This window comes from Anopheles funestus, chromosome 3RL (genome assembly GCF_943734845.2).
Source record: "Anopheles funestus chromosome 3RL, idAnoFuneDA-416_04, whole genome shotgun sequence".
Taxonomy (NCBI): domain Eukaryota; kingdom Metazoa; phylum Arthropoda; class Insecta; order Diptera; family Culicidae; genus Anopheles; species Anopheles funestus.
The window spans coordinates 15,284,999-15,298,642 of NC_064599.1; the positions used below are offsets into that span (position 1 = coordinate 15,284,999).

The 13,644-nt window shown below is 40.9% G+C and overlaps 4 protein-coding genes across 17 annotated transcripts in view; 2 read left to right on the top strand and 2 right to left on the bottom strand.

The window, feature by feature from the left end:
• LOC125769259 (trithorax group protein osa) overlaps positions 1 to 7,386 on the top strand; it is a 96,073-nt gene extending 88,687 nt beyond the window's left edge. For 10 of the 14 annotated variants that reach the window (XM_049437876.1, XM_049437875.1, XM_049437881.1 and 7 more), the window contains 8 exons: positions 175 to 228; positions 1,131 to 1,226; positions 1,292 to 1,368; positions 2,557 to 2,600; positions 2,665 to 2,794; positions 3,427 to 3,518; positions 3,670 to 3,734; positions 3,855 to 7,386. In XM_049437876.1, coding sequence (XP_049293833.1) covers positions 175 to 228; positions 1,131 to 1,226; positions 1,292 to 1,368; positions 2,557 to 2,600; positions 2,665 to 2,794; positions 3,427 to 3,518; positions 3,670 to 3,734; positions 3,855 to 3,918 — 622 coding nt within the window. In that variant the 3' untranslated portion in view covers positions 3,919 to 7,386. The remainder of the gene's footprint in view (positions 1 to 174; positions 229 to 1,130; positions 1,227 to 1,291; positions 1,369 to 2,556; positions 2,601 to 2,664; positions 2,795 to 3,426; positions 3,519 to 3,669; positions 3,735 to 3,854) is intronic. The other 4 variants (XM_049437883.1, XM_049437884.1, XM_049437882.1 and 1 more) reach the window with 4 other exon arrangements.
• Positions 7,387 to 8,150: 764 nt separating this feature from the next.
• On the top strand, positions 8,151 to 10,239 carry LOC125769290 (gamma-glutamyl hydrolase A-like). The gene is made up of 4 exons (XM_049437953.1): positions 8,151 to 8,770; positions 8,848 to 9,333; positions 9,412 to 9,665; positions 9,879 to 10,239. Exons 1-4 carry the CDS (start codon positions 8,517 to 8,519, stop codon positions 9,971 to 9,973), a joined length of 1,089 nt encoding a protein of 362 aa, XP_049293910.1. The 5' UTR covers positions 8,151 to 8,516; the 3' UTR covers positions 9,974 to 10,239.
• A 60-nt stretch (positions 10,240 to 10,299) lies between these two features.
• Positions 10,300 to 11,532, bottom strand: LOC125769310 (uncharacterized). The gene is made up of 4 exons (XM_049437981.1): positions 11,418 to 11,532; positions 11,301 to 11,354; positions 10,837 to 11,210; positions 10,300 to 10,764 (listed from the first exon to the last, which is right to left on the bottom strand). The coding sequence occupies exons 1-4, from the start codon at positions 11,425 to 11,427 to the stop codon at positions 10,660 to 10,662; spliced, it is 543 nt and encodes a 180-aa protein (XP_049293938.1). The 5' UTR covers positions 11,428 to 11,532; the 3' UTR covers positions 10,300 to 10,659.
• A 241-nt stretch (positions 11,533 to 11,773) lies between these two features.
• On the bottom strand, positions 11,774 to 13,639 carry LOC125769297 (brachyurin-like). The gene has a single exon (XM_049437968.1). It carries the CDS (start codon positions 12,949 to 12,951, stop codon positions 11,965 to 11,967), a length of 987 nt encoding a protein of 328 aa, XP_049293925.1. The 5' UTR covers positions 12,952 to 13,639; the 3' UTR covers positions 11,774 to 11,964.
• Between the last annotated feature and the right edge of the window lie 5 nt (positions 13,640 to 13,644).

Sequence of the window (13,644 nt, forward strand, 5' to 3'; positions counted from 1 at the left end):
AAAAAATAGTTACATTAATCTTAATCATCATACACAATACATTTTATGCCAATATTGTTCTTTTGCGACTATGTTCGTATTATCATATTTCCATTTCTGCATACATGTTATTCATGGTTTCTCTTTTTTCTTTTCTCTTTCTGAAATATTCTCTTGTTCCGGTTTCATTTGTAGTCCTGTGGAAACGATGGTCCCGCCACCATACCATCCACTGTACAATAGAGAAAGGTATAATATATGAAATACTCATTTTTCTTATTTTTTACTTTTATATTTTACGCTTTTACGCTCTGCTGCATAAATATTGCAATCAACACATATTTTTTTGTGTTCTGCTTCTACAAATTATCATTATTATCATTTTAGTACTGTGCCTCACATGGTATTTAATAACTTTCTAAACACTTTCTTGTTTCTCATACATTCTTTATATCTTTAAATTGTAACCTTAATTTTATCCACTGGTGTTGTTATCATTCATTCGCATGTATTTCAAACAATTGGCTGAATCTATAATATTTTGAATTGATTTTTGACAAAATATAATTGCCTTCAGCAATTGAACATTGTTTATATATCATCTTTCTACAAACCATGTTACTATATTGCAAGTGGCAGACAATATGGAAATATGAATGTAGACAGATAGTATAGTTTGTCGAAGCTTAATATTCGATTGCTTTCAATCTCATTTATCAAAATTCAATATCATTTATTATGCACGATAGCTACAAGGAACAAACAAACACACAAACACACATACTTTTATCAGTATTCGTTTTCGCTAATTCACATTATATACATTACTATCTGTATGTTTCATGGTCTTAAATTTTGAAAAATATATTTTTTATGTCAATATTCACAACCATACAATAATATTAATTAACTCAACATAATTTGTTTCATCATCATAATACACTATATTTTTTCTAACTTGCTTGCATACATTAAAACAGTGCTTTGCTAACATCCATAAAATTGGTCGTATCCCTCAAAATTACATATGTTTTGGGGTTAGTGTGTGTGTGTTTAAGTTTATTTTGTTTTCTATATTTCCCCATCGTCCGTGGTGCTTTCGTTCATAGAATGATATTGATCGATTTTTGCGAAATTTCTCCGATTAACAGGGACATCTTTTTTAGGGAATTTGAGGACCTCAAAAATCAACAAGGCATGGGACCATCCCGGCTGGACCCGCACTGGATGGAGTACTATCGAATGAGGTAAGACGAAGCAAATAAGAGGTGGTATGTAAATGAGTACTAATTCTATTTACTACTGTTTACAGAGGAATGCATCCGTCACAGTTTCCCGGTCTTTACGGTAATCCTGCGGCCCTCGCACAGCTAGAACGGGAACGAATAGGTAACGTATCGAGCGCATGACACCAAACAGTTGGCCGACGGTAAAAACCGTTCCACTGTTCCGGCTGTTTGAAGAACCAATCAATTTATGCTTTCTATCTCTTTACTTTTATACGTCACATGTTTCTTACGTTTTCCTTTTTTGTGTTTCTCTTTTCTTCTTCCTCTCACACACGCGGGTACGATTTACGCGATCGAAATGTACGAATCTTCCCGCACGCGTGTTGTGTGTGTGTTTATGTGTGTTTAATTTACGCGATCGCTCTCGTTGCGGTGATGAACAACCATGAACGAATCTCTGCGACGACCGACCAACCGATGAACCGCGCGTGCTTTACTGGGCGACCCCGACCCTAATGCGTTTAATATGATTTAACATCTTCCTGAATGCTGATACACTCCATCTTTTCCCCGTCCATCCTTTTACATAACCACGCGTCCTTATATCTTTGTATGTGTGTTTGAGTGTGTTTCTATCCTTACAACAAAAATACAAACATCATCTGAATGTGTGAAAATGCCTGTAACCGTACCATTACGCCGATGCCGACAACCCCGCGGCCACTGCCAACATCTCTGCCACCCGCAACAAATCTGAATGCTAAACTGCGTCGTGTCTGCACTGTAATTGCAATGGGAAACTTTGTTCAATGCAATCATGTACACAATTAACCAAAAACAAAACCCCTACTTTATGAACAATTCAATCGCGTATTCTATTTATGTGGCATACGGGGGGAAAATATCGCCACCCTTCGCCTTATATATGTATACTTTTTTGGGTACTTTTAAATGCGTACTGCGTGTGCATCTTACGATTGTTGTCTTTCTTTCTTTTCTCTTTAATTTGTTGACCTGTTGGACGTATGGCTTTGCGTACTTTTCGTTGCACGGCCGGACGGTCTACTACACCAATGATGATTGTGATTCCGACCAAAAAAAAACAACCTTTTTTCACGCCCTTTTCTATTTGCGATTTGGATGAAACTGAAACTGAAACCATCATCAACCTTCAACACAACGATGATCCCAATGCGTGTTATACCACTGCCAACCGGGGAAAATGCTGGTCGTACGAAACGAACGTTGGCGTTCTTCCGTGAACGAATAATCCAAAAAAACGTTGCACGAAAAACGATTATGATGCCAAACATTGAAACGCAAAACAAACCAAATGATCGACACACAGGCTTGCCACCGCATCCTGTTGGGCTGGATCCATCCGATCCGATGGTACGTATCAGCATCGAAACGTCAATCATGTTTTATGTTGTTGGTTTCTGTTCACTTGTTACAGTTGCGCTTGGCTGGCGAATATCATGCACACTCCCATACGCACTTGCACTTGCATTCGCAACAGCAGCAAGACTCGGCAGCAGCGGCGGCGGCGGCAGCGGCAGCGGCGGCAGCAGGTTTTCATCTACCACGTGAGTTTGTATTGCAAAAAAAAACGAAAAAAAAACACGAAACCAAATCAAAAATCTAAACTCCCAATCTCACATACTGTTTAAAACTTCTACTCGCCACAATCCATCCAACCTGTTTCTTTCGCTGTAAAATGCAAATGAAAACAAATCCACATCAAATCCGTCCATTATCCTGTGTTTTTTTTTCCATGCCGCGTATCAGCAATTCCTCAACTGTTTGTCTCCATCTATTCATAATCGCTCATTTATCGCTTGATCGTAGAGAGCCAACTGATCGTTCGTGGGTGGTATTATCATTAACTTGTTTTAAGTATTGAATTTGTGCCGGGCTCGATTAAATACATTCGGAAAAGTGGTTTCACACACACATACACACACAATCGCGTACATTATCTTCCATTTAAATTAGCTATTGTTTTATTAACATTGTATAGAAGAACATCAGCTTATGTCGATGACCAATATTTGGATCTTATGTTCACCCTCATTCTTCATTGTTCAGCAATTACATTTTTACTTCGAATCAATTTGCTCATATTTATCATTTGTTATTTTGTTTCATATTCCTTCCTGCTGCAACTGAAACTATATGGATGGATGCTGCATTGCTCTTGAACCACTTCATCGTATAGCCAACGTTCCGCCCTATCCACGGCCGAATGTTTTAATGCCGAGGGATCCACATTCGGAAGTACTTTTGCGTATGTCCTATGATCCATTGCAGGTAAGCACGTTCACTACACAGTATGTGTATGTGTTTCTGTGTGTGGTTTACGAACCCACCTTTCCCCGAAACTTCTCAGCTCTGTCGGAACTTGTGCGATCAGAGAACTTCATATTAAAATCGATTTAATTAACACGGTTTCTTCCACCAGGCTGCTGAATTCCAACGACAAAGTGCATTAGATCGGGCCCAGTCGCTCCATGAGCAGTATATGAGGTATTTATGATGAACCATTATGCAAAAAAAAAAGTTGATTAAATCATAGCAAAATTGGCTTTTTAACGACAACGATGAGGAAAATTTAATTTTAATGACTTGTTTTTTTTTATTTTACAGGCAACACGAACGTGAGATGAAGGTGCGTGCATTGGAAGAGGCAGCACGGGGCGGCAAACATTAGGAAATTCTTTACCAAACCAAACAGTTACGTTTCCCAACCTGCCTCCGATTTACCGCGAGCGACGATTGGGAGTATGAAATGCGTGCCACACTCGAAGCCAGATTTCCATCGGTTAATGCAACAAACGCTCTAACAACCACTGGTACCTTTTTTGCAGTGTAAAAGCTGTGTAAATCACTTACATCCCTTCCTGATTTCTTCCCAATTTGACCAAAAAACACAACAACAAAAAAACCAACCAACAAACAAAATGTTAAACACTAGATTGATACAAGAAAACTATATACATATGCATCTATATAGTGGATAACGATGTGTATTTCCAGGCAATGATGTCGCACCCAATGTTAAAATGCGTGCACAGAATTAGGTTTGATCAGGAAACATGATCGGTACATATGTTTCGTCGTATCCAGGACGATTACGGTAGACTTACATCTTAGTCTTTTTTCTCTCTTTGATTAGATTATTAATATTATTATGACTTTGTCAGCGTAAGCTAGCCAACTAGTTCGATTGTCCGCCGCCGGGTACGGTATGGTAGGCCCCTTTTGACGATGTAAATATTTAAACAAATATCGTTTAGGTTCGCATTTGATAACTATATCCCAATTTTATCAATTTAAGCTTAGTGACTAAGCTCTAGTGTGCGCTTCATTAGTTTACGATGCCCTCCTTATTTTCTGTTAAATGACACACCTTGCTCCGTCACTCGATGTTATAATGGAAAAAAAAGATATTTTATGTTTTGGTACATAATTTAAACTAGTGCGAGGAAGGTAAAGCAATCAAGATTCACACACAACTGCTCAGAGCGTTTCATCTGCCATTTAACACAACACAAAACAAACATGAATATATTCTCCCCAATAAATGCTGCCGTGGGTTGCAAACTGCAAAGAAGGAAAGAAGAAAGTGTAGTGAAAAGTCTTCGAGTGCTAGTTCATTTTAATTACTCTTTCCCACTTTCGTTTCGCTTGATTCTCATCGAACGCATGATGCCACGATACGTTTGTCGCTATCATATTCATGTGCAAAATATAAAGAAATGGGAAGACATTGAGCACTGTTGCAAATAGGGGGAGAAAGGGTAGAAGAACGATATTAAGTGCGGCAATTAATGCAATTGGGGGTACAACAAAAGTGAACAAATGCGAAAGAAGCGAAACACTTCGGTAACATGTAAAAAGAAAGATAATGCGATATAGACAACAGAAAAACAACAATATTAGCATGTAAGTAGAAAACGGTATATATTATATATTTTATATTTATGATGGAACGGAGAAATGATAATATTATACACCTTAAGGTAGCAGACAAACCGATCGAAGGGCAAACATTTGTTTGCTAGCTGATCGTGTCGAGATTCCGGCGCACGGCGGTGCACCATTGTTCGCCGCCGATCGGAATTGGACGCAAATACAACCGAACAATTAACTGAGCGCACACACCATTAGCGTTTTTGTCGCCCTCCTCCTTAACTGTACACAAATGAATCCTTGCTTAGAGAGTAGTGGCGTTATTGCACGGGTAGTTGAACAAAACAAAAACAAAAACAGGAAAAAGAGGGAAATGGAAACAATGTGCGGTGTTACGATATGAGTAATAATGGGAGCGAAAAAACGCATTTAATCAAAAACCCAAACGGTGTTGTATAGCGGAGGAACCGATTTAGATATATTGTAACTCGATAGGCATGTGCCTGTGTGCGTTTGTGAGCGCCCGGGCACAAGGTTCTGTGGGTGGAGATCAGTTAAAACGATGGGATGATGTATAGTAGCATCAAGTTTCCCACTTTTCCACAGATTGCATTATGGTTCCATGCAAACAACCAAATCGTGAATGCGTTTCGTACGACTCGCATTGTAGGTGGTAAGCCAGGAAGGTGAAATGTGTGCAGATTTTTGAACCCATTTCTAAGTGTCTATATTTATGGAAAACCGATGAACATAATGCTGTCGATCTATCATCATATATATATAAGACATATATATATAATGTGCAAGTGATCGGCAGAAAGTATGGGTACGTGTGTTTGCGTTGCATATATGCACAGGTATGAAAGAGGAACTTGGGCGAACGAACGGATGTTCGCGATTAGACTGACTGTTGTTATATGGAGACGTATGGAGTGCGTTAGAAGACTGGAGACATTGGTGAATCAGCACCCCCAACGATGCGAAAGTCAACCTAAGTGTGATTTGCATTAGATGAACTGCCGGTAGCATCTTGAGTTTTAGAGTTCTTTAGTAAAACTCCCCAAAAAACATGTCGTCCATGCTTGCTTAAATCACCACAGCCGTGTTACGTCTGGACACTTGGTTTTAACGGCGTTCTGCTAAGTTTAGTTGTATACGTTACTTCGATAAAGTTTTTCCTTTGTTGTGCAGTCCGCAACCCCTCGGTTGCCGCGCACTACGCTGGAATGAAAATAGACAAATTACCATAAAATCCTCCCTCACCCCCTGCGCCGTATGTAAAATAATGTCTTAGTTGTTATAATCCCTTCAATACGTGGTATTCTTTACGAGAGATAGTAAGCAGTATGGGGGGTTGGCGAACTTTGCAGCTCTCACTCGAACTTGACATTCGAACGTGCGTGGTACAACAATCGGCAAATGTGTATTTATACTAGTGAAATACGATGGATTTGAATGATGCGAATTCTTCTTAAACCTCCTTGCGCTGCGATCTGATTACCGGGCTAGTGTGTTAAACCGGTGTGATCGACGATCGTGCTGTGTGTGAGACGACATCATCAGAGCTGGTGGAAGCATATGCAGGGGTGGAGAATGTTTTAAACAAAAACCCGATCATCGTTATTGTTTCATCAAACAAAATTTACCTAAGAAACAGCCTGTGCAGCATAAATATGTACGGTGTATAAAACAAAAAAAAAACAAACAAACAATCGGAATCGGAAAAGCAAGATGGAGTTTGATTCAATCTTTAAAAAAAGGGTATCTATTTAAAAATAAAAACAAGAAACATGTCGATGAGGGGAGTGAAACAAAGTTTAAAATGTAAAGGAAAATCACACACCTACACACCTACCATAGCCGTTCGCACAGGAACGCACGCAAATGTGGGCAGAAACAAATTAAATATAGTATTGAGTAACACCGTAAGGATACAGATTTGAATAGTAGTACGATGATAAGTCAATCGACGAACCAAGCGAAAGCGGATAAGCAAAATAAATGCGTACAAGCGAAGAAAAAAGCATGTTATCAGCCGCAGCAAGAGTAAAGCAACGTGTTGAACGTTTTGTCACTATTGATGACGAAGGAACGCAGACACAAACAACAAAGGCGATGTAATTGAACATGATGTAGATGTAGAAATTAAGCGACTAGGGTCCTGTCACAGTGAGCACAACGCACAGTGGCTATACTTGTGAGCGAGAACTGGTGATGATAAAAAAATATACGAATATTGAAAAAAATATATATATGAAAATTGAAACTCCAGCTGCAGAAAAACAAGTCGTTCAAATGTTCGTGATGACACTGCGCCCGTTTTGTGCGTTTGTTTTTTTCGGTAGTAAGGAAGCAGAGGAGAATAGATACTTATTGTACAACGGTTTCACAATTTAGTAAAAAAAATCGGTAACATTAGTGAGTAGTTCGATTGTCTTGTAATCCCGTAGCGCCTTGGAAATGTGAAGAGATTTTAATAGTAAACTCCTTTAAGAGAATCCCCTATTCATGTTATACTTTTCCAGGCATTTGAAGTCTCTTCATAGTGTGAACCAGTTTACTAATACTTAAGAACTAAAATGTTACCTTCGAAAATAGTTTGCACGTTTGTGTGTTTGACAAGCCTGTAAAGCTTGGCAAGACACGCGGATGAGGAGAAGAGTCGCGCGATCATCATTTTTAATCGGTAAACCAATTTAACGCAACTCGCACACGTTGCTCAAGTGATGCTCTCTCGCAATTCAGTGCATTGTGGTTGTTTGAAACATCTTTTTATACAATGTTAAAACGGTAAACGCTTACCGATTAAAGGTAGAAAAATAGAGTGTGTAAAAAACCATCAAAAGTGCATCGGTTTTTGAACATACTTGGAGAAAAGAGATGATGTCAAGAGAATCAAAATGAAATTATTTCGGTTGTTGGACACATGTGTACGTCACCGTTGACGTCATACTGCTCATCGCACAAGATCGAACGCGGGATGAACATTCTGGTGTGCGTACACAAAATAAATCATTCGTTTGTTCTCTCCTTACGTCTATCGATCGTTGCTGATCGTTTTTCTTATATGATGTATGATCCGTCTGAAAAGGGCTGATATACTCGTCGTCTGCATTGGCAGCGGTTCGTGTGCTGATGCGCGATAAGAGTAATCTGCTACCATCTGAAGGTATGAGAAGCGTAATACGGTGCACGGTTTTCTCTGCCAATGGTTGTTGTTGTCGTTCCCAATGGAGCGGTAATTAATTATTCAGTGAGCTTGATAGCAGAGAGTGCACTTGTGTCACCACCTTATTTGAACCGAAAGCCTCGCTCGTACAGCAGTTAGTATCAGCTGGACCGGTACCGAGTGTGGATGCAAATTGCTGCACGGAAAGTAGTAGAACCGGAAGCATAATGAAGACGCAAGTGTTTATTAGTTTGGTGCTGCTGTTGGTCAATCAGGGTCACGCAAAGCATGTGATCGAAAGTCAGGAACGATTCGTGCCGTATGTTACAATGGTGAATGATGAGCCCGTCATTGGCATTCTGTCCCAGGAGCTGTCCTATTTAATGACGCAAAACTATGGAGATGAAGGGTACGACAGCTACATTGCAGCGTCGTACGTAAAATTCGTCGAGGGAGCAGGTGCTCGCGTCGTACCGATATGGTGAGTGTTCCAAGGGCATGTTTTATGTGCGAGGAAAAAAAGCTACAAAGAATAAAATCAAACATATTAATCAATAGGATCAACCAACCGGTGGATTATTACAAAAACATTATGTCCAGCCTGAACGGAGTGCTCCTACCGGGCGGTGCTACCTGGTTCAACCAGAGCAACGGTTATGCTGAGGCTGGCCGACACATTTACGATATAGCGGTGCAGTACAACGAAAATGGCGATTACTTCCCGATCTGGGGTACTTGTTTGGGTTTCGAACTGCTCACCTATTTGGCAGCGAACGGTAGCGAACATCGGGCACACTGTAGTTCCAACAGCCAAGCACTGCCGTTAAACTTTAAGAACGATTTTCGCAACAGCCGTCTGTTTGCCGGAGCACCTAATGATGTGATCGACATCTTGAGCAACGAGCCAGTAACGGCCAACTTCCATCAGTTCTGTGTAACCGAAGCGAATCTGACTGCTTACGGGTTGGATCAGGATTGGCGCGTAATGTCAGTCGACCAGGACTGGAACGGGATGGAATTTATCTCCACTATCGAGCACAAGGCGTAATGTTTCCATCACATAACGATGCCCCATTCAGATGTAATTTGTTGTACTAATGTTGTTCCATTCTTCCCCTACAGCTACCCATTCTACGGTATTCAGTTCCACCCGGAGAAGAACATCTACGAGTGGGTGCAGAACAAGAACATCTCCCACACCGCGAACGCTATCCGGGCGGCACAATTCTTTGCCGACTTTTTCATTGAAGAGTCACGCAAAAGTGATCATCAGTTTACGAGTGAAGCTCTACTGGAGAAGCACGTTATCTACAACTATCAGCCGACCTTTACCGGACTGAAGCGATCCAGCTTCGAACAGTGCTACATGTTCCGTGGTAATTATATCGATCTCCCGGACACACCATTCCCTGCTGATGATGATCCGGATAATTCTGGCTCTAGCATCGCATTCCTAACTTCCTGCATGCTCCCTTTGCTAACCCTCTATTTCATCACCATCGCTGATATTTAATTCCTTCGTTCGTATCATTCGCCTTAGCATGTAAGTGTATTGAAAATGCGTAATGTTATGGTTTCTCCGCTTTTAGAATCCCCCAAAGTTCTACCTAGAGTATCGAAATCGAAGAAGATCGGACTGAAGAAGAAGACCTTCCTGCGTAATCCCGTTGGCGTTAGAGTTTAATGCAGCATCAGTAAGAGGAGACCAAAACAGGAACGGCATTGTAGCATACAATGTTGTATTATCAGGGAAGTAACATCAGCCCGTTCAGATATTGCTTATTGACAGCTACTGTTGGCAATCTTTACTGATACCGGTCGACAGCTGAGAATGATGATAGGAAGATGATGCAGACGACAATTTGTTATCTTAATTAATCGCGCCAGTGGGCACTCGAAGGGGGCATCATGATTGGAAACGAGCAAATAGAGATATTCACGTGCAACAGATCTGATGACGGGTTGGGTTTTTTTTAAATCTTTAATAATATTTTTAATTTCACTTGTTCCACCTTTGAAGAGCTTTTTACATACCTAGTATGAGATAGAACTATCCTTCCTGTGCGTCACAAAACATACGGTGATTTACCATCCCTTCTCTTTTTTAATCAGATTCCCAATCGTCATGAGCTGACTCATTCGTCAGCAGCTAGGAGCATGGAATGCGTGATTTTAAGATGAAACAAAAGTCCACCAAATGGTAATCGGGGAGAGAACATGTCAGCAACAGCAAAAATCCCCGTAAAGGACGGTGGTATGTATATTTTTGCCTTTCCCATAATGTATGTCCCCAGTCTCGTGTGTGATTTCCCATTTTTTTTGTACCTTCGGATGTTTGTATGCCTTTGTTATTATTCTCCGTTTGTTTGTTCACTTATCAGCACCTCGCCGTCCAGCATCCTCCTCTTCCAGAAGACGTACGTTTGCGATCAGTTCATCTAATTTGATGTCGTCGGGAATGCTTGGAAGAGATTCCTATTGAAGAAGAATTTTTCTATTACAGCTGTTTCATTTTATTTGTCACAGCAAAGTGTATGCAATACTTACAATTTTGCCCTTCACAACTTCATTATTCTTCTCCTGGTTAGCCTTTTTCTTCTCAAACTCATCCGTTGACGTTGCGAGCTTCTGCGCATCTTCGAGAAAGCTTTCTAGCCGGCGCACATCCTTTGCCTCATTGTCACATTGCCGTCGTAGTGAAGCAACATCCGAACGTAGTGTAATTGCTTGTGTTTTAGCTTCGAGTCGTTTGGCTTCCCGCTGATAAAGAAACTCCTCTAGAAACGACATCTGGGGCCCTTCGATACAAAGCCCGGTGTTAAGCCGTATCTGTACGAATTGGTCCAACAGTTCCTGTGCGGAATCGGCTAATGTAAACACATCGATGCCGAAATCTTTTAGCAGTTTATCGTTTTGTGCATCTGTTTGAAACCATTTATGACGAAAAGCATGTAAAACATAATTACATTTTGTTGAGGGGCACAAAATATGTTTATACGAAAACAACATACTTAACATGCGCACTTCGTCCACTGTTTTACAGATATTTATGCGTCGTGATGTATCTGCGGAAGGAAACATATAAACCCCGTATCGAGTAATTGTTGTTATACACTGTTTTAACTAACCTTTATCCATTATTTCGCTGTGAATCTCTTGCTTTTTACAACCGTGCTGGATGTTGGGAAACAGCTGTTTATTTTGAGTGGTTTTAAACCGCTGACAGTTGGACGTAACGGTTTGTTCGTGGAGCAGCGTTACAAAAGCGCAGACGTTACAATACGTTAGACGATTTCAGACGTTTCGTAAACCCTTTTGTTTGATTTTGAACAATCCGTTGTAATATAAAAAAAGGGCTTTCAAATGTAAATTGTGTTTATTTTCTACTTTCACCTTTCTTTCTTTTAGAAATATTTACAAGAAATATGTTTCGTCCAAAATGATGTTTTTTTAAAAAGAAATAACTAGTTTTCGAGGATTGCCGTTGTAAACATTTATATCCATTTTATTTATTTCAATGCAAAAACTGTTCACATTTACTTGAAAGATTAAATGAATAGTTTTTATACATTATGTTTAACGCAGATGTCGATCTGTGCGATTTGATATACATGCTTATTAAAAGATAAATAAGCACAATATCAGACAGGATTCTCTTTTTAAACTGAAGCTCATCTACGTAACTATTCCCGTATGGTAAACGATCCATTCGACGTAAGACGAGACGCGCGTATACACGCCTGGTACACCATTTTGGCAGCCAAGAACCGAACCGTACGAAACGATACCGACCTGCGTCAGACGATGGCCATCGAACTTCACCGTCAGCGGTCCACCGGAGTCACCCTGGCAAGGATTGCGACCACCTTCACCCGCCACACAAATCTGTTGATCGCGAATGATCGACCCATACACTCGGTAGCACACTTCATTCGGGACAATCGTATTGGTAGCATAATGCAGTTCGAGCCGCATCTCGTCCGCAATCTCAGCATAGTCATCGTTCGATTGAGCGCCCCAACCGGACACTATCGAATCATATCCGGTAAGATCGGTGTACGCATTCGTCCAGGACGGTAAACGGATCGGTTGCACGCGGGATGAAAAGGTAAGTGGTTTGGGCAGACGGATAAGTGCAATATCGTTGAGTATATCAACCGGATCGTAGCCCGGATGTAGGATGGTATCGGAGGGTTTAACCGTCACGGTAACGGTATCAGCTGCGAACGGAATCTGTATCCCCGTTTGACCGGGAATAATTGTCGCTTCGTGCATTCCATACAGACAGTGGGCGGCAGTTAGAATGTAACGATCGGCGAGAATAGATCCACCGCACAGCGTGTCAGAACCGTCGGCAAAGATAAGAATGATTGCAACCAGATGCGGGAATTGTTCGTTTTTCGCAATCGTTCCACCGGCCACCTTACTAACCGACGCTCGATCGATTATCAGTTGCGGACGGTACACCATGTTGGATGCAGCCGATAGAAAAGATGACGATGATGGTGCGGATGCGTTCCGCATCGTCGTCCAGAACATGCCCATCTTCGACGGTTTCGTTCGTCGCAGCACTGGAGAAGTATCTCCATTGGAGGCGCACAATATTAACAACACTAACAGATACGGAACGACGATACACCAGGCAGCTAGTAAGGATGACATCCTGTACACAAATGCGCGTTTCTGTGTTTTGTCCGGTACAGCACTACGGTTTCACCAACGATCTGAAACGGTCACCAATGGTGTGGAACAATTTTATCACCCATTTTGCGATATCGTCCAATGTCTTTGTCTTTTTGTAGTTGAGCGATATGGGAAAGTACTGGTCGATCTGGACGATAAGATTGTCTCTTCGTCGGGGTCGATCTCGGAAGTTGTCAATCAACAGGAGCGTCCAGCTACCGCACACCCATCGCAAAACGCACGGCACAGAATCGTCAGTACGTCAGCGAAGGGTTAAGTTGGGAGCTTTGAATTCTTATACCAAGGTTTTGCCATTTTGGACCAAGTGTAGTGATTTTAGAATGCCATTCTTCGAAGGGAAAATGGCCTTCTTTTCATGATCAAAAGGTTTGATTGTTGGATGTAAAAATAACATTTAATTGAGGTTGACGACCATGTTGGTGATGATATGATCATTATCATAAAATGTTGACGCTATGCGCCACATGGCTATGATTCATCTTTGGGACTATGTAGGAGCTGCACAGCAAAGAATCGTAATATGAAACCCCCAAAAACCTAGTATTTATGCTGGCCTACGTCTATTTTACAAGCTATAGATCAGTATAGTAAAGATGCAAGTGATATCTTTGAGCATTTTACACCTTGATATACTACTTCTATCAGTATCTA

Bases quoted from the DNA above. Each gene is read 5' to 3' on its own strand.
- LOC125769290 (XM_049437953.1), top strand. From the start codon at position 8,517: ATGAAGACGCAAGTGTTTATTAGTTTGGTGCTGCTGTTGGTCAATCAG. The intron at 8,771-8,847 runs GTGAGTGTTCCA...ATTAATCAATAG, and splicing joins GCTCGCGTCGTACCGATATG to GATCAACCAACCGGTGGATT. The intron at 9,666-9,878 runs GTAATTATATCG...CTCCGCTTTTAG, and splicing joins ACAGTGCTACATGTTCCGTG to AATCCCCCAAAGTTCTACCT.
- LOC125769297 (XM_049437968.1), bottom strand. From the start codon at position 12,951: ATGTCATCCTTACTAGCTGCCTGGTGTATCGTCGTTCCGTATCTGTTA.
- LOC125769310 (XM_049437981.1), bottom strand. The intron at 11,211-11,300 runs GTATGTTGTTTT...GGTTTCAAACAG, and splicing joins GGACGAAGTGCGCATGTTAA to ATGCACAAAACGATAAACTG. The intron at 10,765-10,836 runs GTAAGTATTGCA...CTTCTTCAATAG, and splicing joins AAGTTGTGAAGGGCAAAATT to GAATCTCTTCCAAGCATTCC.